Source organism: Molothrus aeneus, chromosome Z (assembly GCF_037042795.1).
Source record: "Molothrus aeneus isolate 106 chromosome Z, BPBGC_Maene_1.0, whole genome shotgun sequence".
Taxonomy (NCBI): domain Eukaryota; kingdom Metazoa; phylum Chordata; class Aves; order Passeriformes; family Icteridae; genus Molothrus; species Molothrus aeneus.
Genome location: NC_089680.1, coordinates 63,011,377 through 63,034,776, shown reverse-complemented (window position 1 = coordinate 63,034,776; position 23,400 = coordinate 63,011,377). Strand labels below are relative to the sequence as shown.

Here is a 23,400-nt window from a genome sequence, read left to right as displayed (position 1 = left end):
AAAGCATACAAAGATAGACAGTAGAAAACTGCTTGGTTGCTAATCTAAAATATATTATGGCAGTAGAAAACATAACAGCATTTGTTTCAAAGAAGACATATAAAGAGCTTCATGTGACAAATTTATATACAGCATACCTGGGGTCAGCAGTGTTAAATAAAGAAAAATCTGGCTACTTGATAATGCACATTTACTTCTCTTATGCTCTCCAGGGTACAAATTTAAAACAAAGCACTTTTTCAAGAATGAGACACAGAACAAAAATATAATGCATCCTCCCTCACTGCCATGCATGTCACAGTTAAAAAATTAGACACATAATCTGAGAGGTGAAAGCTTTGTGTACTCACATCCCCATCTAGTGGCCTCTGGTCGTCAGAATCCCTGGATGGACTGATGTCCTGTCGCATCACCCAGATAGGCTCCTTAGGCTCATCAGGGGTATAAGGAGAACGGATGGTCCTCGTCTTCACTTCCTCAATAGCCTCTTTAATATCCTTGATGGCCAGTGAAATTGCATCTCTTTTTTCCTTGCTGTACCTCTGAACAGATTCTCCCGAGCCAGATGTAACTCGAGAACCAGATGTTAGCTGGCCATTACTTTCATGCCCACCACTGACAAGAGCCTGGCCATGCTCCAAACTCTGCTCTGACTCTGGCATGTCTTCAGCTGCCTTATCTAAGCTCTGGGAGCTCATGCTCTGCTTCACCTCTGCTACAATCTGATCAATGTCCTCCTCTTGTTCATAACTATCCATTCTTGGGTAGGGTGCAAACTCTGCTTCCTTTTCAGGGCTGTCAGACTCTCCGTCAGACCGTTCATCATAATGGTGCAGGCGGGCACCAAGTGCCTCCTTGCGGTAATTGTCAGCTTCCTCCCTCTCCCGCTCATACTGCTGGATGCCCTCACTAACATCAAGATCTGGTGTGTCTCCTATTTCCTCATACACATGCTCCTGCAGCCCATAGTCAGCATAAGCCTCAGCATACTGTTCATCCTCTCCTCGGTGGAAGAGGCGATGCGTGTAGACGTAACCTGAGTAGGCTGCGTTCATGGCTTCCTCGTGCTCGATGGAATGGAAATGTAAGTGATTGGGCAATGTTCGGTTATGAATGGCCTCACCATGCTCAGCCTCAGCATTCTCCGTGTACTCCTCGGACTCAGGCCTGTACTGCACTGCATATGCACTCTCATCCTCATTTTCCTGCACTCTCTCGACATCATAACTGTCCTCCACTGTGGCTATCACATCCCCTTCTGCAGTATCCGTGTGATTGTGGAAACCACTCTCAGTGCTGGCTGACCGAGCTAACATGCCTTCCTCCTCCTGCCCAGACAGGCCCACGTGGCTGCTGTTGGTGTGCCTTGGGTAGCGAACCGCATACCTCTGCTCCTCTTCCACCTCTGCGTGCTCCAGGTCAGCTTCTACTGACTCACTCACTGCTCCATTCGCTGGCTCTTCACTGATCTCTCCCTCAGGTGGTCCAACCAAATGGTTCATGGCAAATTTTGGACAGTAGGTCACTTATTCTTCTGACATTTTGTCTATCACAGCTAAGAAAAAAAAAAAAAAATTCTGACATTACTCCCAATAAAAAAAGCAGAGTTAATAAACAGAAGCAACAAAATGCATCCTTCCTTCCCAGCAGACAAACATTTGACTAAGCTCTGCAATCAGGTAATAGACAGCACAACAGTATGATCTCCCATGCAAATGATCTCCAACAGCAGCAACCAATAACAACACCCTTGGGGACTGCAGTTCCCTCTTCCATGGACAAATTCTTTATGGACGTATCATTTCCAAACAACCCCTTGAAGATACCTGTATGCACTGCAGTAGCATTGCAAAGATGCTGGCCTATGAGAAAAGCTAATTTTTGCCAGGAGCTGAGATTTTGCCATGGCAGAAATGACAGAAATATTTCACCTTTGCTCCAGCACTTTCCCCACAGAACACTAACTTGGAGCAGAGGAAGGCTGCTGCAATGTAAAAAAAGCAGATTTAGTCCTGTCACAGGAGTCTAAAGTTACTCAGATACATGACAGCTGTGCATTCAATACTCTTTCAGTATGACATCTTCAGGTGAACTAGTCACCCTATGCACTTTTAAAAAATCAGTAGAAATTAAAGTTCTGCTTTCTGGGCACAGTACATCTGAAGCACCTGTTTCTTCTTCCTAGAGAAGAAACAGGTGCCTCCTCTTCTTCTTTCTAGATACAACACAGTTATCTTCCTGGAATCTATCTATAATCAGCTTAAGATGGCTTCCTCCCTAAAACATGGTGAAGACATTTCTAATATTCATAACCATGACTGCTTTAAGACTAGTGGGGCATCTCAGCCTTGCTAATTGAGTAAAAATCTCAAAAGGTCATATGGTTACTAGAGAAGTAATAAAATAATGCCAATAATAAAAAATATGCAGGGAACAGAAAAAGGACCATCTAGCTCAGAAGGTTTTATTTTTATAAAACAGCTTCAGCTTTTTGGAACCTTGTCCTATGTGTTTAAGATGCAGTGTCATAAAGAGGACATGTCATGTCCTTTTAGCTACCTAAATCAAGCCACATATCTGTAAATAAAATACAGCTCTAGCTTGTGACTTACTGATAAGTACTATAAGAAAAGGTACCTATTGGAAGACTGCTAACTTGAAGGATCTATAAAAGCATGTGTTAACTGCCAACTAAAAAAACTAATGTGAATGTGAAATACAACTTGGATCAAATCTAGTAAACTGAGGCAGGGAGGCTCAGGTGGCACTTTGCTGACTAAATGAGCTCTGTGCAGAAGAGCAGTAGGAATAACTTCCTGTGATGAGAAAGTAACATCAATTTCAGTTGCTATCTATTACAGAAGCTGACAGGCAGGCAAGCCAAGGCGTGAGTCACTTACACTAAACTTCCACAGCAAATCCAGAGGGTGCAGTTTCCAGCTCAGTAAACACTCCTTGTTTTTGTTACATCTAATGTTTTAGCCCTTTAAACAAAGGAGCCCTTAAAAAAAATTCCAGTTGTAAAGTAATAGCTAATAAATCATATTATGTGGACCTATAAGGATGTTGTACACAAACTAATCCCTTTTCAAAATAACTATGCCAAAACCCAGTTTGTTTTTTCCAGCTAATGAAGGTGTGTAAGGTTTCAGTGACAAGATAAAGTCTTTTCCAGCTAAGACCTCCAAGACATTAGGAAAGAATAGGCAGAATACAAGTGTATATACTAGTGTTCACCAGAACTAAACACTCTTCCCCCCACACAGCATATGGTAAGAAAGCAAGAACAACAATATCAGACAGCCTTCCACTTTTAGCCCACAAAAAGGGTGAGGATGCCAAGGTGCAAGAGCTCTTTGAAAAGTCCTTCCCAAGGAGATTAGAGCAGAGGAATACATTCGGTGCAGGTAGCTCGGTTTGCACCCCACAGTGTGAGCTGCAGATTGAGCTTGGGGTGGCAGGAGCCTCAGTCAAGAGGGCGGGAAGTGCCAACTCTCTGCAAAACACAGGACACAAAGATGCTGGCACCAGCCAGGTGGACGGACAAGATGGATACTGAGACACAGCTGGAGCCAAAGACTCAGGAGGGGAAGTGAGACTTAGGCACACTTGGACTGTGAGGGGACAAGAGCCCAGGGGTTCCTTTCTCCAGGCTCCCTCCTCAGAGGCTCAGAGCTTGAGCTGTTTCTGTGTTATGGCACTGTGAATAAATGCCTTTATGGAAAGAGACATCCAAGCCTCTGCTATGGGAAACCTGGGGTCACCAGCCAGGAAACCTGGGCTGACCCGTGAGAAGGTGCAAGAATCAGGGCGGGACCCGTCAGGTCACTGAAGTGGCCATCACCATGAAGGGTGATGGCCTCGGTCCCAGCTGTGACAGTCCCTGGTGATAGAAGTATGACTGTCAGAATCTCATGAATGGTGAGGCTGGGAAGGTTCTTTAATATGGCCTGCTTTCATTTAAGTAAATTATAGAATTTCCACTCTTCTCTACATAGAGAGAATTAGGCTAAAATAGATCGTTGATTAAAAAAATCTACCTAAATTTGTTGCATTCAACTAGCCCCTGACTTGTGACTCAGTGTCATTGGTCATCCCCAGAACAAGGATAATGCTAGCTAAAACAAATCAAGATACAGATAAACACAGGACAATGATCAACTATCTTAAGTTTTATCACATGTATCCTGATACATCTTTAACTTAATTGCGTTTTTAGAAAAGAAGGGAAAAATATCAGCTACATGAAGATTACTCAAGTCAAATAAGGTATCAAATGCAATAATTTTTATGACAATAAAAGTACTGGTAATTGCTGAAAATAAGATATCCTGTTTTAGAAGTCTTAATACATGCTTGCAACATAATGAATTTTATGGACAGATGGCATCACTGACATGTCTTAGAGAGATTACAAACCCCACAAAATATGGCTAAAAAATACCTGGGAGACCCATCACTTTCCTTTGTCAAAGTTATAGCTTCCAAAGTTCCACGTGTAAAATTTCTCTCATTTAAAGAATTCTCTCAGCTTGATTTCAAATACTGATATCCCAAAACTTTCAAGGTTGCATATTTTGAAGGGAAGAGGAGGAAATGTTAAGCTTTACTAAAAGCTTTTTACTGAAAAACACCCTTCTGCTTGCCTTTCCGCCTATAAATTAAATTCCAGCTTTTAACTTTGAAAACAATAACTTATTATTTGTTTTGAAATCTAAAAAAATTCTTACTTGTTTCAAAGTAAGTTGACTTAGAAATCTGATCTGAATGAATGGCCTCAGGTCACCTCAGTCTCAGTAACCTTCAATGAAAAGTAAGCTTCTGAGTCAAAAACATTTATTTTACTGTTTAACAATCAGTCTTTAGGATAGTGAATTAATGAACATCCATGAAGACTGGAGGTTAGAATTTACTAAACCCCTGTTTACACATGGTAGCTGGAAGGCTACTAAGCCCCACTCATTATTTATTCTTAGCAGCCCTTTCCTCAAACAAATACAAGGCTTGCCTGATCTTTCCCACCAGACAAGCAAAAAGCTCTTTATTTCCTGCAAGCAAACAAAAGTCAATAATCTACATAAAATACCACAGACAGAAGAGAATATAAGCAAGAGAGGTTATCCGACCTTGGAAATATAGACACAGCACTGATGTGAATGATATTACAGTCTCACATTAATTACCCAGAACAGCAGCTGGGCACTGGTAATCAAACATATTTGGGAAATTGCTCTGTAATCTCTCTTAGCTTTGCACACAGGACTTGATAGATGAATGTGTCTTCACAATAGAGAAATCAGAGGTTGATTACTACTGCAACTAACTCTTTGCTGAAGGTTAAATGACCTTCCTGTCTGTAAAGAAGAAAAAAATAATATATCCATATATTTCTTAAGCAACATAAAGTTGAAAGTTTAAAAATTTTTCTCTGCTACTTTAAAACACCATCAAAGGGCAGACTATCATACTAGAGCAAGAACTCAACACATAAGCCAAGTTCTATTCAAGAAAAGATATGCAGTAAGAAAATGTGAAAGCATGAGTATTCAGATTCCAATTTGGTTTGTTCTTTCTTACCCAAGTCCAGATGAATAACTGTTTTATTTCTTGTATATGCAGGCAGAAAGGAAATAATTATTATTATTGTTGTTATTATTATAAATATTACTTTAAGGGTTTATTTTATAAGAGAATTATGCATTGTATTTCCACAATTTAATGCTGACTTCAATAAAAGCTCACACTCTTGATATGTCTGTCAGCTATAGTTAATGTCTCAAAACGAAGCTTTGTGCCCCATGGAAGTAGACTACACACACATGTTTTTCTGTCACATCAAGGATAACAGTAAAACTCAGGAAGGGACCACAGAAGGTCTCCAGTCCAACCCTGCCCAAAGCACAGCCAGCTTTGAGCTAAGACCAGGTTTCTCAGGGCCTTGTCCAGTTGGGGTTTGATAACCTGCAAGACTGGTGATGGCAACAGCTTGTCTGGGCCCTGATGCTAGCAATGGACTGTCCTTGCAGGAAAAATGTTTCTTCCTTACAGTCAGTTTCATTTTCTCCTCTTTCAGCATGTCTCAACTGCCTCTAACTCTCCTTCCCACCATACACTACTGTGAGGAGCCTGGCTGCATCTCCCCTGTCCCGTGGGCAGTTGACATGGAAGCCATCCCTCCACTCAGCTGAAGCAACCTGGTCCTGCCTCTCCTGTGTCTCTTGTGGCTTGCCATCATTTCCCACCAGTATCATCCCTGTATCAGGGACTCAAAAGGGAGAAAGTACTCAGGTGGGTTCTGGCAGGCTCTGAGTAGAGGGGATAGTTCCTATCCTACCCTGGCTCTCAGGATCATATCTGTCTCATACTGCCCCAGGTGCAGCTGACCCTTATTTTACTGCCTGGCCTTGTCCCAGATCTGCTACTTGTCCCCACCAGACCCAGCCTGTATTGTCATGAGGGGTATTTACATACACACATACTGGGTTTTTTGGTACATATTTCATTTATAACAAGCATAACTGTTTCTTCTTATTTGGCAGTTGAATGTGTGAGCAAAATAGTTTTGTCTTCCATAAAATACTTCAGCCACATTCACCCATGTCTTCCATGAAAAATAGCTATTCTTTCAACATACTTATACATAACTGCAAATGAAATACAGGGGCTTCTGACTGAATTTTCAAAGGCATCTCACCTCAAGTGGAAGTCTTCTTGACACACTCTCTGAGAAATTTCATAAAGCACCTCTGTTTTCCTGACTTCAGCAAGACACCAATGTTTCTCTTGTACAGATCTCAACAAGGCATACGAACACAAGCTACCTCTCAAAAAACCAACATAGTCTTTTAGCAAACGGATGACTTTGAGAAACACCTTAATTTTTTTTTTCTTTGAAAAGCCCCTCTGGTAGGAAATTTCTGAGAATCTGACAACATATGCAATGCCTGCTTTGAAGGAGTTCTCCTCCTATATTAGGTAACTCTTTTCTGAACTGCAACCTGCTTGGGAAACCTCATTGCTTCTGCTGCCATGTGCTAAGTAAGCTCATCCAAAACAGCTTTAAATAAAAAAGCTGTGAAACTTGTATTTCTTGTCAGCAAAAGTAGCACCTGGAAAGTGACACTAACATCCCACCACATGCACACACGCACATATTGGTTCATAATGAGGCTGAAAAGCTGTGAACACTTAGAGTAGCTATAAAGCAGAAAAGCTGCATGCACAATATTGCTCTGCACACAAGAACCCACAACTTTGTTAACAGTAGACAGATCTAGAATTTATGTTCTACCAGCATTTAGGGCACTCAAAACATTTCACACTTTTCATCCCTTCCAATTCACATCTTATTCAAAGCTAAAATATGCTCCTGAGCAAGAAACACCATTCAGTAATCTTCAATGCAGGCAGTCCAGATCTCATAAATACTTTAGGGCACTGGAGATGGGGAGCACTCTGATTAGAAAAGGAACAGATCCTTCTCATCACCTAACACTTAAGTCGTGCCTGCACAAGAAATAGAGGCAATACATGGATGGAAGCCATCCATCTGCTGCCAGAAAAGGTTAATAGATATTATGGCCCAAACAGACAAAATAAACTAAAAGCACTAGAGGAAATCTTGACAAGGAACCACAGGCAACCTCTGCAGTGAAGTGCAACAACTAGACACAAAAGACCAAAAACACTTTTAAAGATACATCACAAATCCCAGATCATAAGTGGTTAAGGGAATAAAACTGACCATTGTCAGTTTTAATGATTAAGCTTCCTAAGTAATAGTCTTATTAACAGGTAAACTAAGGAAATTTGGGGTTCGCTTTCACTCTGGTGTCATTTTCTGACACGCTACTGCTTGAGTTTATTCCTGGGTATTAGGTCTTGCATCTTTAAGTAGCAGACAGATCATCTAAAACTTAGAATGTTGGAATTGTTACTCTGGTATTCAAATCATGGTTACAAATAAAATCAATTTTCAAATAAGAATGAAAAATTTTAAAAGTACATAAGCACTGTCAGAGTATCACAGCATTTAAAATTGGTATTACAATGTGAAACTAATGTCAATATCTGTTAGAAGTACAACTATTAAAAGTGAATCTATACCAAATCTAAGTTCATGGCTGTTTGTAATTTACCATTCTTTCTCCCCTATGTAAAAGGGCAGAACTGTCTCAGAGAATAGAGTATAAAATGCTGGGTCCTCAGTGATAATTTGAATTCTGAATTCAAATTATCTTTACACCAGTGGTATTTTCATAGCAATGAAGACAATCCTTTTCTCTCTATTTGAACAAAGAGGGAGTAGATCTAACCTACCAAAAGGAAAAAAAAATTAAAAATCAGCCCAGGAAGCCTAATACCCTTTCTATCCCCTTAAGACTCATTACTAGTGGAATATAAATAAATGTAGACAAAACTAAACCATATGATCCAGTGAACTGCAGGGCTGACAACATATGCAATGCTGCTTTGGTTACCTTCAGGGTGAATAAGAAGGCCTCAGGCCTTACTGACAGAGTACGAACATGTATGTCCAAAAAATCCTTGGATTTTCCTCCTCTGGCTACACATAAAGACTTGATCAAACCTTTCTAGTGTAACAGGCTTACTCAGCTGCATTCCAGGCCAGTGTTGCAGTCTAGGTATAACCACCTTGGATGCAAGAGAGACAGAGGATTCACTCAATTGCCCCTCAACTTTCCTTCCTTAAAACACCAATTCTGTCACAGGAAGCAAAGTTTTCAACTGACTTAAACTCTAGCTTTTTAAATTCTTTTATGCAATCAATCCACAGGTTGTGTCTGGTACACAGAAACATTTTCACGATGTTGAGATCACTTCAAGGGTTTGCTAGAATGTGATAGAATGTTTTTCAGCAAATTAACAGCTTTAAAGAATACCAAGAAATACCAAAGACAATAAAGTCCAGCTAGTTAAGTCTGTCAGCCTCATCAACTTCTTCAGCTGTCACAGAACCCTGTTTCAAATCATGGAAATGGTACAGAAGTAGTGCTGAAACCCTAATAACTTCAGTCACTCAATCAGCAAATGCATTTGTTCTGAGACACTCATTATTTCCTGAGAATTTCAAGCTAAGGATATTTCCTCATGAAAAGCAATCATGGTTCAGACAGCATAGAATTAAAAGATCTAATCTTCCTTTAATTCATTTTATTTCACAAGTTCCAAAGGAGCTATACCTGAATTAAACTCAAAAATGGGGATAGACAGGATAGAGAACTTCCTTGACTTTCATCTACTTAAAAATGTACTACTGCCTGGCAACTGTAACACATAGTTACCAGAAACTATGGCATCACCTATTTTTATTCTAGGAAAAGGAAACACTTCAAAATAGACAGCTATTATTTAAACTTTTATTTTTATTATACTTGCACTTTACTATATGTCTTTTTGACAATGACTTTTCCAAGTCTTTCTCTGAGAAAGTCATTGGTGAAGACAATATGTAGGATGTATGTGGAGGTATTATTCAGAGTGGGGAAGTACGAGCCAGTCAGAGATAAGATAGCTAAAATTCCCCGGTATTTGGTCAGGAGCATGCAAGTTCTCGCCAATCAGAACAACTGAACTAACACTTTTTACCTGTGATACAATAAGCTTTTAAAGGACCTGATATATATCTGGACTGCATTATTAAGAAGAAGGCTTCAAGTACTAGCTAGTTTGTCTCTTAGTACTTACTTCTGAGTGACAGCAAGACATCAGGTATCTGCTTCCATTCACAGAAATTAAGTAAGCAAGAGCATGTAAGGGCTGCGGGCTAACAAAATCTCGTGAAGGAACAGTGAAATCCCACCAACAAAAGTATTTCATTTAGAGTCACAACTGACATTACAAACTAAACAAAAAATCTCCAACAAACAAACAAACACACACAAAATCAAAACAAAATAACAAAAAAACCAAAAACAAAAACAAACCACCAACCCCCCCCCCCCCCAAACCCCTAAAAAAACACCACACAACAAAAAAACCAAACCCAAAAAACAACAACAAAAAAAAAACCTTGGTGGTTTCAAATTGCAATATTCTCAGAATTAAATGCTACTTCAACAGATTCAGTCTTCTGGGTATACTTGTAGGTATCTAGGAGGGGAAAAAACACCTCACAAGGAACAAGAACTATGACACAAAACAACAGATGCAAAAGAGAAGGTAGTAAGAATGCATACATGTAGGTTACAGGAGATTAAAGTTAACTTTTTTCTCCTCTCTATACGGACAGCTGTCTCTTGTACTCTATTTTCTGTTACCATTTTAGCCCATATAATAAGCCCAATCTCATCTCTAACCATCAACTTCTAACACTTGCAGATCATTTTACTACTTCTATTTCATGAAGAAGCTGCTGATTCAATTCACATTAAAAAAAGAAAATCAAAGCTACACAGTTCAGCTCACATGTTTCCAAAGGCTCCAAAGAAAACTGATCTGCCACTTGTATTTTCTCACTGATTGGCAGCTGTGTTCCAGTGCCCTACCATACAGATAGTTCCACGGCCATCTCCAAAACCATATGGGAAGATGTCATACAATTACTTCCAAGCATAGTCCTGAGGAAAGAGGTAAAAAAACTCTCAAGCACATCTTCCACTGTTACAACCTTTCTGAAATGCTGTGGCCACTTGTCAGCACTCAAGCAGATGCACCACAAGGCACTGCACACCAGATTTTCATTAGCAGGAGTGGTCCGTGTGGCTAGACCAGCACCTACCTGCATTTGACTGGCCTCACCAGACAAATCTGCCTGCTCCAGTCTCCTCAAACTATTTTTTTTCCTATCTCATAGCATTAGCAATTCTGTGCCTTCTATGAGTTTGAAAGCAAGATACAACCAGTGCTACCCCCCAGAGCTGATGAGACAAGGGTTACTCATCCAAACAGGGAGGATATCAACATCATTCGTTTCTCTGAACTAGGAAGATCTTGACTGGGACCTACTTTTTCAGCACAAGCACATTCCTGTTACTGGAAATAGCTGCTCCAAGGTGACTACACATGAAATCTGTTCCCCAGACATAATTAAACCCTAATGAAGGCTGGCATTTCTCCACATCTGCAGCTTACAACAGAACTTGAGGAGTATTAGCAATTGCACTGTTCACAGCTCAGGGTGCTCAGATGCACAGCTTGCTCAGAAATTACAGACTGAGCAGGGAAATGGAAGTGATGCCTGGCTGCAACCACTGGGGTCCCATCAGGTTAAGAAAAAAAAAATCTGTTGATGTTAATCAAGTTAACTAGATCACACACACTTCTACCAGATAGTGCAAATCAAAAGCAGATGCATTCTGTAAAGGGCACAATGTTTCCCATACACTTGCAGTCTCTACCTGCTAAGGAAATAAACTGACCAGAACACAGCTACACAGGAGAGTTTGGAAGAAAATTAAGAAAATTGAGGAGAGTCACCCAAGCATGCTTTTCACATCTCTATGCAGTATTTACAGCTAGAACCTCTACACAGACCAGCTCCACTCCAGGTACAGAGACAACAGGAAAACGGATATAATGTAACAGCATTTAAAGATAGAGTCACAGGCAAAACAGAACATAAATTAAAAATTTTCTCAACACACACGAGGTGGCAGTTGCCTAGTTTTAAAAATTATTTGTACCTTGCCCCACAGTACTTCTGTGTACCTTTGAAAGAGAAACGACACCCAGAAGAAGTTATTTTTTCTTCTCTTTTTACATAGCAATACTTAGATTTTAGTAGAAGCATGTATTCCATTTAAAATATTTTATTATACATTCCTAACATTATAAAATCCTTTATATTAACACACAGTGGAATTACAGTAGAGAAAAGTGGCAACTAAAAAGGATGATTCTAAGGTAAAACATGAAAAAATGTATTTAACATGAAAAAAATTAATCATCAGAGGATGAATAGAACAATCCTGAAATGTTTCAATGCTTGAAGTACTTATTTAGCTATTCACTGGTTAGTATTTTTATCCTTTTTGATTGCAGTCAGTCTGACTGTCAATGGCTCCTTTCACTTACCCTCAGAAGTTATTATTAAGGCAATGCATTTCAAAGGCACCCATAACCCTTTCTCTACAGGAAACAGGAGCCCTAATTATCTTGCTTCGTTATATTTTATAAAGTAAAGGTAAGGTATTTCTTAACTGTTCCATTAAACCTAGATTGGGGGGGATTCTACAATTCCAGGGAATCATATATTTGAAATTATTCTGGGTTGGTTTTTTTTATTCCTTTTCAAGGAAGTACCATTCCTCCAAGAACAGAATGTCTTTCTCATCTGAGATCCAAGCTTAACTGGTATTCTACTTTTTGGTGGTATTTAACTCAAAATCCATGCCCTGGTGTCTATTATCCATCAAGCAAAGCATTGATCTGACTTCTCTTCAAATACCTGAGCTTTGCACATTTGACATGATAAAACTGTACATGCTAACTTCCTTTTTCATTGCTATACTACAGCATCCTTTCATTTTTAGTTTCTTAAATTCAAGACAAAAAGTACTGAGGATGCGATCTCTCTCATGTTTTAAAATGAAGGCAGGAAGTCACCAAATTAATTCTAAACATGGAACTAGATCATAAAAGCAATGAAAATAAAAAAGAACTACATACTTATAGCTTTGTAGGTTGCTACAGGATTATTCTAAGTTTACCACTTTATGACAGAATTCAGCACCTGTTTCAAATCAGTCAGGCACATGGCTACTGTCAGTATTAAGTTACATGAACTTCTCTGGACAAGTAAACTTTTAGCTCTATAGAAGCTGTAAAACCCATGATCAGTAAATGTAAGGTCCTAAGAAGCACAAACCATTATGATCCCCCAAGTTCTTGCTTGCTTGAACGGCCGCATACATAGTTTAGAAAGGCTTGCAATTTTCAAAGTTTGTCAACCCAAAACATCCTTCCTATTATCCTACAGGGGACTTAAATTAAATTACCATGCTACAAGTATTAGACATTCACTTACTTTTGAAAGTATTAACACAACATATTCTTCCTTACAGTCTTCTGAAACTCTGCTAAAAGGGTTACTAAAAACTAGGACTCCAAAATGCTATTCTGCCACACACTTCTAAACACGTTACATCAACCACCTGAATAGAACAATAGGAATTTTACACAACCAAGTTTCAAGCCTTTCAAAAGTTCAGGCCAGTTTTCAAACAGCTCACAGTTACTCATGCAGATCCTGAGCTCAAATACACATCATCCAAGCTCTGGAACAAAATGTAAGTCGCTACAAGCTGAATGTTTCAAAAATTTGATTAAAGCCATGATTAAAAAAATTAAAATTAGTCCTGGGAAAACAATGATGGATATTTCAGGCCTATGTCCAGGGGTTTGGCTTTTCTAAATGACTCTGAAGTTCTAACTCACATCAGTTCTAGGGGAAAAAAAGTCTTTCCGTGAAAAAAATGGAAGCAGAGAGGAAGGTGAGGGAGCACGGAAAAAAAATCTGTAGTTTGGAAAGGGAATAGATTGTCTTACACACTTGTCAGAGACAGTTTCTCGGAGTAGGTTTAGCTATGTGTTTTAGCTTGGATCTGAAGGATGCTTTTGAAGGCAATTTGTGATGGTCCCCACACACTGTACTTCAGTACATATTTTGGAGCAGACTTGGAGATCACCTAATAGATTTCTTCAAAACAACTATCAGAATTGGCAGAAGAGAGGTTTTGAGCTAAGAAATGCAGGTGAATGGCTGCAAAATAGATTAACCTAACATAACAGCAAAATCCTAAAAGAAAAAGAAATAACTGTAGTGACAGAAAAAACAATACATTATTAAAAAAATCCCAAACATAGGGTATCCTTTTCCTTCCCAAAGATTCAAATAAAACCCAACCCAAGCCAACCCAATCCAAACAAACAGAAAAAAACCCAAAAACCCAAACCCAAGAAAAAACTCTAAAACCACCAAAATAATTCTTTGTACTATGTTATTTAATTCTGGATGGTTTGGGAATCTAAGTAACAATCATAGTTCAGCTAACCAAGCAAGCTGAGAAGCCAAATACAGATTTATTTTACAGCTTATATGAGTAACACCATGCAGACAAATATTTAGAGGGCTCATACAGGAAATCTTATTATCACACTGGAAAGCAAATGAAAAAATATCAGCAAACAGAGATGTTCAAGGTGCAATGAAGAAGAGCCAACAAGCTCGAAATCAATAACCCATACCTGCTTCAAAGAACTAAGCCACCAAAAATCATTTAAGGAAAATAAGCAAGAGAGAGTTTGTTGGTACCCCACAACAGAAGGACAACAGCACCTGAGTGACTACAAAACAGAGCAGCCAAAGGCTGCTGAGCAGCAATGACATCTCCCTTGGCTCCCAGCCATGGCAAGTGCAGCCAATCCCACCCCCACACATTTCCCATGTCCAGAGAGGGTGGCCTCTGTACCATCACGGTCCAGGTTTTCCTCACCTCAGCCTCATTTATGCATAATAGAAAATGAAGCTGTGGCTCTCTTAGCACTGTTTTGCCTAGGGGAATCTGAACTCCGCAAAATAACAGACTTAAGGAAAAATGGAGACAACCTGTTTCTGTTCTCTTCTGTCCTCACCCCACAAGTAATTCTTTTGGTCATACACTGGGCAATTCCTCCTATGCCCATGTATGGGCATGTCTGGGGGAAGATGGGTGCCTTCTGTGAGAGCTCGGCTGGCGGCAGGGCCAGCAGAAGTCCATGTCCGGACAAGACGTGCAGCACCAGCTGGTGCTGGGGCTTTGCCAACCACAGACCTAAGCATTCGGATGATGGTATTGAAGGACCATCTGCAAGCACATTAGCTTCCCTAGATTTCCTACCAAGCTAGGGGGCTTGTTAGGTTTTTTCCAATAAACCACACTTTTTACCGTTTTGGTCCCAAGGACTGTATTTCTCCTGTCACCTTACCCGAAGAGCCTGCCCAGAGTCACAGGCAATGGTCTCCTCTACCAAATCCCAAAACCTTCAACTGTGCATCCCCTAAACAAACCTAGGGCTACTCAGAGCTCTTCAGCTGCCCACTGCCATAACTGATTGTAGGCTCTAAGCTTCACAGCACAAACACTTGCCAAATCTGAGTCGTAATTTAAGACGAAACTACCTCAACTTTTCCCTCCTGAGCTGCAGTGTCAAGATGGGGTGCAGGGCCTACTCCAGAGAAGAGGAGGTGGAAGAGTCCGAAATGAAGGAGCAATGTTGAGCATGAAAAATGCTGAGGGTGACCCAAGCAAGGGGAGTTTCGTCCTTGTTTCTCACCATGCAACTCTACTCTACTTGGCAATACATTAATTTTCCCCAAATCAAATCTTTGCCCATGACAGCAACTGGAAATCCCGCTCTTTATATCAATTTACAAACCTTTCCATATTATTTCCTCCTCAGGACCCTAGTGAGGAGGAGGAGTGAGAGAGAGGCAGAGAGACGGCAGCCAGGGAAGGTCAATCTGCCACAAGCTCAATGAAATAAAATAATAATTATGAAAACAGTATTGACATATATTCAACTCACTTTAACGCAAATATGGGGGAAATTGACTTCACATGAGTAGATAAAAACATTTATCCCCAGAGCGTTTGTGGCCATCCTTTTTCCCTTTGCCTCCTGGGCAGTGCCATCCTGGGGGAGCGAGCTGGTGCCATTTCCTTTTGTCTCCCTGTGGCAGGCACCGTCTTGGAAGGGGTATTTCCACCATTTTGGGTTGTTCTTTGTTCTGGGGAAGTTTGTGAGACTTAGAAACTCTGTATCACTTGATTATTTATTGTATTTTTTTGCCTGCTGCAGCTTTGCTTGTTAGTAAATGCTACTTTTTGACTCTTATAAACCTATTTGTATTTCTCCTAATAGATGGAAAGGGCCTAGTTGAAATTAAGGGGAGGGAACTCCTTTTAAAGTGTCGAGCAGCTCTCAGAGCTGCTCTGCAGTACTTGTTACCTACAGCTGCCTTGGAGGACAAGGTATTACCTTAATAGAATTGCAAAAAGAAATCTAATTCTACCTAATAGAATTACAAAGAAATCCAAAGTTAGAATTAACTTTCAGAATTCAAAATCAAATCATTTTGAGTCCACATTTATTTTATCCTTTCCTTCTATGAGTTTTGCAATGTTTCATATCAGTTAAGGAAACTGCTGAACTGTAATGCAGGCATTACACTGTCCTAAAAATAGACACTATAGAGAATATAATACTACTAATATACTTTAATACAAGGGGTTTAGTCTGAAATACTTTCAGTGTGAAGCAGCTTAAATACAGCACTGTGAAAAGTGCTGTGAAAGTTCCTTGTTTCCTTCTCTTTGGCTCTCACATCAGAAATACACTGAGGACTATTTTTCTGAATGCAATGTTGTATCATTCTGGTCTATATTTTATGCACCAATTCAGCATGGAACACAAAACCTCCGAAGGATCAAAATTAAAATTTCATATAAAGATCACTAGGCAAGAGAAGTACAGAATTTGCAAAAAAATTAATAAAACCTATAAGGACCCATAAAGGCAGGATCGTGGTAAAGATACAACTCAGAGGAATGAAATACCTACTTGCATAGATTTCATTATTTTGGCTTCTTTTCTGCATATTTTAAAATACCTTCAACACCCTCTAGACTACTGAATCTTGGAATTTACTGCTGGAATTACGCATCAGTTTTAAATTCTGTAAACACATCTTCATGGACAAGGGAAGAGAATACACTCTGCTACATGTTAATCAAAGGGAAATAGCTACATATATTCAGCATTGAAGGCTCTATCAGTCTGTGTAACTCAAGTCTTGAACAAGAATAATTAGTGATTGCTTATTTTTAGTACTCATTTACTTTGTGCTATTTAATATGTTATTGTTTTGCTTTTGTACTCTAAAAGAAACTTCCAATTTGAAACCTTTTTTAAGTTTAACTATACTGTTCCATCTGAAAGCCCTACAAACATTACATCGTAAGAGGCAGCCAGCTGTGCCAAGGTACAATCTGGATAGAAATTCAACAAACAGAAATGCTGAAACAGACTGATTAGGTTAGCTATTTTTTTATACTGAGACCCCCTGTTATACTACAGAAAGGCATAGTGTAAGAATTGGAGCAGAATGGATTTGTGTATTATATTAGTACCCAACATGTCACAGTTCACTCTCCCTGCATAAGCAACTTCCATTCTCAATTACTTAGATATAGGGCAGTATTTTGCACCAAACCAATCTCTTTCAAATTTCTTCACTTCCTCTGGGAATTATGTTGGACATAATCCCTAATGTAGAATGACTCAGTAAGTAGAAAGAGAGAGCAGAGTTCATTTTAGAGACAAACACAGGAAAACTGAGCAACGGTAACATCAGCCTGCAGAACTTGTTACTGAAGGCTTGAGCTGTTGCTATGACTTCATTAATTTGCAAACATCTACTCTCCTTTTAAATTGCATCACAGAACTTGCACTCAAAGGGAAAAAAAAGTGAAGTGAAAGAATCCATTATCAGTGCTCACAGTGTAAATGTGCTCTAATCCAGCTCATGCTCCATCATAAATCAAAGATTCTCAGACTATCAACCCTGTTGATAGGATGCACATCAAGTGAAAATACTTAACATGCATAGGCAAGCACAGAGGCTTCAGATTCTGACAGAAAGAGGATCAGCTGATCTGAGCTTTCTGGGATTTCACATCTTCTTGAAAAGCAAGAAAGCCATATTCCTTCCACTCCCCCTACATTTATCTGCATAGAGTGTGCTCAGATGTGTTACAATTATTAACTAACGTGGGAGTCAGCTTGCTTTCAATACAGAATTAATACAAGTTAACATGTTTAAATCACCACTAAACAAGAAGCCATTACATTGTGTTTACAGCTCTCCCTTAAAACCACAAACTGTAAACAGACCCCCTTTACAGATACCTGCTGGGTATGTCACAACATTTCAGCTCAACATCTAAATTATATATTGGAAGTCAGTGGTTACAACCTTGACAAAGCCATTGGTATTTTCTATATGGTTCTTCTTTTATCTGCTACAGATTACATATGATATCTAATCAGCAAAAATGGAAAAATAATGGATGGAGTAAAGAACTATAAAGTTGGTCATAAAAGTAAGTATATGAGTATTATGAAGGAGGCACTTTTTCTGTGAATACTTGGGATTACCACTTCATGAATTAAAACAATTCTATTGCTCAGATAAGTCAAAAGAAACTCAAATCCCTATGTCTGGCTAGTCTTTGACTTCTAGACCATCTTCTATTACTACTAAACCAAAATTAATTCTAACACCTGAAGAAACTCTGATCAGGCAAGAAACAGAACCATATATTGATATGCTGAATTAGAAGGGACCCATCAGAATCACAGGTCTAAGTCCTGGCCCCGCAAAGGACACCCCAAGAGTCACGCCATGTGCCTGGCACCATTGCCCAAACACTTCTGTCAGGCTCGATGCTGTGACCACTTCCCTGGGGAGCCTGTTCCACCAGGGCAGAGCAGAGCAGGACATCCCCTTCTCTTGCCTGGCTGTGCTTGATGCCCTCCAGGGCACAGGTGGCCCTCGCAATCTGCAACGGGTCCAGAGCTGTTGCCACCGCTTGGGGCGTGGCGTCCCGGGTCAGGACGGTTCTGTGGCGGCGCCTCTGCCACACGGGCCAAGCACATGCACACACCAATGTGGTGGACAGTAACTGGCATTTATTAACGGTTAGGCAGGGTCTTTTATAACAGGGGGTAACGGTCAGTTAATGGTAAAAGGGGAGGGGTTCTGCGTGACCTCGCGATATCTCGAGACCTCGCGATATTTCCCCACACAGACCTACATGTACATTGTTGGTCTGACACACACAATTGCTTTGGCAACTGCCAAATTCAGTTTGTGTTCTTTTCAGAGGATAAAGTCAATATATTTTCCCAAACCCCATCAGCAGTTTTATAAAAAATGAATAGTTTTATTTACTTTTATGGTCTCATCTTCCAAACTGGTCTGGAACTAACCAGCGAGGATATTGCGTGGAGAATAAAAATGGAAAATAGATACTTTAAAAAAAAAGGCGGTGGTTCCAAGTGGATTGATTTACCCCCCTGCCTGCAAAACCAATCAAACTGCAGTTCTGTGACAGCATATCAAAAACTCAGCAATCACTGAGTCATATCTTGAGATGCCATCTGACATAACCATATAAATGTGCCTGCTGTTCCTGAAGTATTAGTGATAACGATTACATTTCTGATATGTGTATTTATCCATGGCTACTTAGTCAGATTTGAGTGTCTTGATATTTTTACTGCTGGCAGTTTTCCCAAGCTCTCATCTGCCTCTTCACCTTCTCAGGACAAGCTGGTTAGTTATATCCAGTCCTGCCAAACCAAGAACAGATTGCCTGCTGCCTCTTCCTTCACTTAAGATACTTTCAGTGCTCCCTACACACCATCCCTTCTTCAGCTTAAACAATCTCCAGTTAATTGGGGGATTCCTCCTTCACTCAGTCTGTCCTTTAGAGACTTCCACAACCCTCCTTCAAACTTTCATCAGCTCTCTCCAGCACAGCATGCCAAACCGGATACATCACCTGAGCCCACACTGAGCACTTTGCATCTCTCCTAAGGTTATATTCCTCTTCTCAGTTCAGCACCTCCCTTTAGTACCAATACTTCACAGCCAACACAACTCGCATTAGTTGCAATCCCTGTTACTTATCCAGCTGCTCCCTCCCCACAATTCCATGCACCTTGCTTTGGCACCTCCTGAGGGGCACCTCCCATCCTCTCTGAATATTCACTGTAGTTTTCTTCCTACACCCTGGTGGATCCCCTTCAAGACTGCTGCCTCTCCACTCCAGTTTTCAAACCTCTGATGAAAATCTTGAGTACTACTGTCAAAATCCTGAAAATACCACCTTGATGCAGGTTTCCACTTCAATAATGAGATTCCTCTCTGTGGATTGCATACTATGTTTTACAGCTGAGATTACAATAAATCTCAAAGGAAGTGCAACATGAAATCCACCCAGACTCTCCCCACTGCCACTCAAACTAAAAAAAATTAAATATATTTAGACTAGGGGCTTATCAGGAAACCTTCTAAAAAGTGAAGCAAAATATTAAATTTAAAATTTAAAAAAAATTATCACCAAAAAAAAAAAGCTGACTCAACTCATAGTAAGAGGATACCTTTGCAGCTCACCTTTATCAGCGGAAAAAAACCTGAAAACATGTCAAAAAAAAATCATCAAAATAAATCATAGCCTTTGAACAATTCTCCCTCAGGAAGTGAAATTAAAAATGTAGAAGTCAACAGAATAATAAAATCATATATTGATAAAATAAAACACTATATTCAAAATCCTCTAAAAAATGAAACTAGAGTAACTCATTACAGTTAGATTAATTCTGCCATCTTTAATCTGCTTTTAATGGAAATCTCTTTAGTAACTCATGACAAAGAACACTTTGTCTGTCAATCATCTGTCAATTCAGACAATAAAATCCAAGAGAGAAAACAAAATACGAAACAGAACTGAAAATGCCAGCTCTTTCCACTAAGATGTGCTAATACATCAATTTTGATGACCTAAATTCTACTTTATCTCAGGGAAAAGGTTATAGACAAAATCAATCTACTGTCTTGAAAATTTATTTCTAACAGATGAGTTTTCCTCTCTGTAACCCATTATTTTCAATTATTTGCCACTATAGCAGCAGTCACACATTAGTGAGAGTGATAGCAAGGATTCAAAATTATTTCAAATATTTAGTGAAAAATGTAAGAAAACAGAAAGAAAAAAAAGAAGAAGGTTTGTTCTTTTCAAAAAAACCAGGTCTGATTATCACAAAGTTCTGCATTTCTTCTGAAGTAACTGAAACTACTCTCTTGAGGAGCTCATTTACTTGTAAAAACATTGTTGGGGCAAATAAAAATACTACTCTTAGCTGCATGACCTTTTTATGAAAGGTGACTACAACTGCAAAATGACATGTACTGAAACTAAAAACAGTCCCATAAGGATTCTAATAATCTCCTTCAGTAATATTTGATTCAATTAATCATAATTTAAGTTTCAGACAAAGAAAAAAAGGAAGTAAAAAAGCAAAATAAAGTAATCATGGTCTGACATTTAGCTTATGGAGAATTATAAAGAAATAGTTTTAACATCAAAACATTTAAATTCTGGTTTTAGAAACATAATTGGAATTCTGTACTTCATATAGCACCAATTCTTTAAAGATCTATGGAGAATGCAAATACCAAATCATCAAAGCCATAAGCAAGAATGAATTTATGAAGCACAAACAAAAAAATTATTATCTGTTCATAAGCAGTTTTGTGCAGAGCCAATTATATATGTGAAGTATACATAATGTTTTTATTGAAGTTGATTCCACTATAAAAAAGTGCTGGCACAGTTAAATCTTCATTAAAGATTTAAGATATTCTGTCCCTGATTTTCACTTACTGTTCACCACAAAGAAAACAAAGAGCCACTCAAGCTTGTAAGATTACTACCTATAAATAACATTACACTGGAAAAAACACCCTGTGATTAAAGAGGCTGGAAGGTAGGCTGTTTTGCTAATCCACAAATAATAGTTTTAAGTGATTAAACATTTGTTTATTTCTCACACTTAACTTTTTTAGTCACTGGCCAATTTTTAATTTATTTTTTAAGAGTCTCAAAGATAATAGAATTTCTTAAAGCTTCAGAAGGAATCCCAGCAGGTGAAGGGGGAGGTCCAGCAGCAGCTGGCAGGCCAATCCACACATGGCATGACCAGGCCCATAGCTCAGCAGGTCTTTGGCATGACCCTATCCTCACCCTCTTCTCCTTCGTGACCAACTTCCTGGCTTTCTAGAGAGATGTCTAGTAAGGATATGGGGAGTGGACAAGAAAGCAACGGACCAGTATAAGAACAGTAGAATTATGAAATTCTTATGAATCTTACAAAAATCAGGCTCCTTGTGTCTTTGTGTAATTTCTTGTGAGTGTTCTGCAAAGCATCAGAGGAATCACAGATCCATGGCTGTATTTAGTGCATCACACAGATCCTCAATGCCAGCCTCCCTTCATTTCACCAGTCATGGCTTTGGATCAGACAAATCTCTCAGATCCTTTCATGGAAGTTCTTCCCCATAGCAGCACTTTTCTGTCTATACTGTGCTAGCCACCCTTGTGTCAAGTTTCAAAACTTCATTTTCACTCATCTCCAAACATAAACTAACGGTATTGTGAAAGTGAGTAGTCCAGACAGCCTACTGCTTTGAATTATTTAAGATACTGAAAAAGATTTAAATTTTTAAACACTTGGGGCTGACACAGTTCTATACCAGCGTGGCAGGGATCAGAAGGTGCCCCACCTTCTCTTGTCAGGTGCTGATGCCAGGGCAAAGGAGGAGGCAGGCAACAGTTCATACATGGGAAGATATTTGGTTTGCCTGTTGAAACATTTTCAGCTGCAGGTCCATTTTATGAGATTCTATACAAATTTCTAAGTATCACACTACCCAAAAGTTCAGCTCCTTCCCTGTGTACAGTATCCATTTACTTAATAATCACTTCTTAATTAATGATCTTCCTGTTTGGCTTTACTTCAGAAGTGATTTCTTCTAAATTTTGCAACCTGCCTATAGAATTTTTCTGAGTTCTGACAAGACCATAAAGTAGTGGCAAGCTATAACAGAAAGCAAAAGATACAGCATAGGAGGAACTGAACAAGAGCACAACTCAAGTACAGAAATGCAGCAGTGTCACTTCACTGAAAGACCATTTTCCCATTCACCTATTACCTCCCAGGAGAAGCTAAAAAGATAGCTAGAAAATAAAGCTGAATACTGCCTCCTTCGTCCCAAAAGAACACACAGGATTTCAATACTAGCTTTTGTATTAACCCATACATTCTGTCCCAGATGAACAAACCCCTGATGAATTCCGCACAAGGTAGTGTGGTGTCATGATTCTTATTAATGCCAAAAATACGGATGAAATTGTGCAGAAACTTAGAAGTAAACAAACAAAATTGTAATTAAAAGCTTATGAAAGTTTCTGCATAATCTAAAAAATACATCCGTATTGTTAAAGACAGATAATTTAAAACACCTCAGTCGTTTACATGGAAACTATTATGACTATTGTTTCAGGAAATTTTTTCAATCTATCTACATTCCCACAAATATGATCTGGATAAGAAAGATTTTTTTTTTTAAATTCCCTCAAATTTTATAAGCCTGAGGCAAGCCTAATGTTCTCCACATTAGAGGAGAACAACTTTTAACTGCTCAGTGTAAAAAATACCTTATTAACAGAAAAATTGCCTTTAAACAGCTGCCCAGAGTCCAAATTTATGAGCTTCTACAGTTTTGGAGGAATTCTGTTTGTGGTGGGTTTTGTTTGGTTGGCTCAACAAAAA

At 39.2% G+C, this 23,400-nt stretch overlaps 1 protein-coding gene across 1 annotated transcript in view; it reads right to left on the bottom strand.

Moving 5' to 3' along the window:
• Positions 1-23,400, bottom strand: part of APBA1 (amyloid beta precursor protein binding family A member 1) — an 82,221-nt gene that overhangs the window by 43,233 nt on the left and 15,588 nt on the right. The window contains exon 2 of the mRNA XM_066568730.1: positions 351-1,555. Within this exon, the coding sequence (XP_066424827.1) occupies positions 351-1,502 (1,152 nt within the window). The 5' untranslated portion in view covers positions 1,503-1,555. The remainder of the gene's footprint in view (positions 1-350; positions 1,556-23,400) is intronic.